The following is a 1,493-nucleotide window of genomic DNA, read 5'->3' as shown; positions in this document are numbered from 1 at the left end:
CGCAGCTGTGGGTGTGATGAGCAGGTCACATAAAAATAATTTCGGGCTCCGGGAGTTATTTTTAGACTGTGGTAGCTGCCACACTTCAGGTAACGGTCTCTACTAACACTGCTTTCTATTAACAATTAGGAACACACCTTGTGCTGCAAACCTCCCCCAAGCCTAGAACTACCTTATTTAAATAAACTATTTAAACTACATCCCCCTCCCCCCAGAAATAAAGGACCTGTTCGCTCCGAAGATGTGGAAAAAAGTAGAAAGCGGACAGGTACCCTGCACTCTGATTTCTGGGTGACCAGGTACTGCTGCGTCCCTGGCCTAACCAGTCAGTGTCTGCCTGGGCAGAACCAGGCCCTGGCACAGCCCCTGCAGGTGGCAGACTGCGTGCCCCGTGTTCCATTTCATGGGAAACAAACCCCAAAATGTATGCTCGTTCGGGAATTACTGTGGGCATTTCTTCCCTTCCCGCCCCTTCCAAACCCCAGAGCCCAACCTAATACTCTAGGTCAGCGGTTCTCAACCTGTGGGTCGCGACCCCTTGTGGGTCGCGACCCCTTTGGCGGTCGAACGACCCTTTCACAGGGGTCGCCTAAGACCATCCTGCATATCAGATATTTACATGACGATTCATCACAGTAGCAACATTACAGTTATGAAGTAGCAACGAAAATCATTTTATGGTTGGTCACAACATGAGGAACTGTAAAGGGCCAGAAGGTTGAGAACCACTGCTCTACGTGTTCAATGGACATGTTTGGATAGAATAAATGAACCACCTCCCCATTCCCTTTTCAATAGAGAGCGGGGATTTTGCCAGCTGCTGGGTAAGCCTGAAGTAGGTGAAAACAGCTGATGTGCAGCAAAAAAAGGTGATATGCCGTCGCCACTCTGGATGTGAGCTTTCACCTGTCTCCTTTCACCCCTTCCTCATGGCAGCCTTATGAGTAGTTTTATGACCCCATTTTACAGATTAGAAAACTGAGGTTAAGAGAGGTTGACGTGACCTGTCTAAAGATGCACAGCAAGCAACTGCGCAGACTTTTAAACCTTGCTTTCCCCACTTCTAAACACACCCAACAACTTTCCTTAAACGTGGAAAGAACTAGGTTCGTTGACATACCCATTGGAAAGGGTTTGCTTGGCCCAGGTTTCCTGCTGGTTTTAAGTTTGGGCTCCTTTACACCCCCCTGTCCGCCCCAGAAGTGTCCTTGATCAACCTGAGGCAGGAGAGTGTCGAAGTGGGCTGCGGTGGAAAGGATTGAGGGGAGCCCCACTTTAAGGAGGCTCTCTTGTACTTGCAGGTCTGGTTTCCATGCCTGCGGTCTAAGATGGTGCAGCTGGTAAAGGGTTGGGGCACAGAATCATATTCAGTTTTGTTTTTCGTGGGACTTATGGTTTAAATTTCCTCGACACCTGCCTCAATGGATGACAATCTTGATCCAACATTTATTTTTTAAGTTTGTTGGTTTTGTTTTGGTTTTTTTTCTTTATTT

General features: G+C 47.8%; 1 protein-coding gene across 1 annotated transcript in view; it reads left to right on the top strand.

The window, feature by feature from the left end:
* Positions 1-1,493, top strand: part of ARX (aristaless related homeobox) — an 11,052-nt gene that overhangs the window by 6,384 nt on the left and 3,175 nt on the right. Inside the window, 1 exon segment of the mRNA XM_023751355.1 lies at positions 216-299. Coding sequence (XP_023607123.1) covers positions 216-299 — 84 coding nt within the window.

The sequence above is a fragment of the Myotis lucifugus genome, unplaced genomic scaffold, assembly GCF_000147115.1.
Source record: "Myotis lucifugus unplaced genomic scaffold, Myoluc2.0 scaffold_20, whole genome shotgun sequence".
Taxonomy (NCBI): Eukaryota; Metazoa; Chordata; class Mammalia; order Chiroptera; family Vespertilionidae; genus Myotis; species Myotis lucifugus.
The sequence above is the reverse complement of the archived record's forward strand: the minus strand, read 5'-3'. Positions and strand labels throughout refer to the sequence as shown.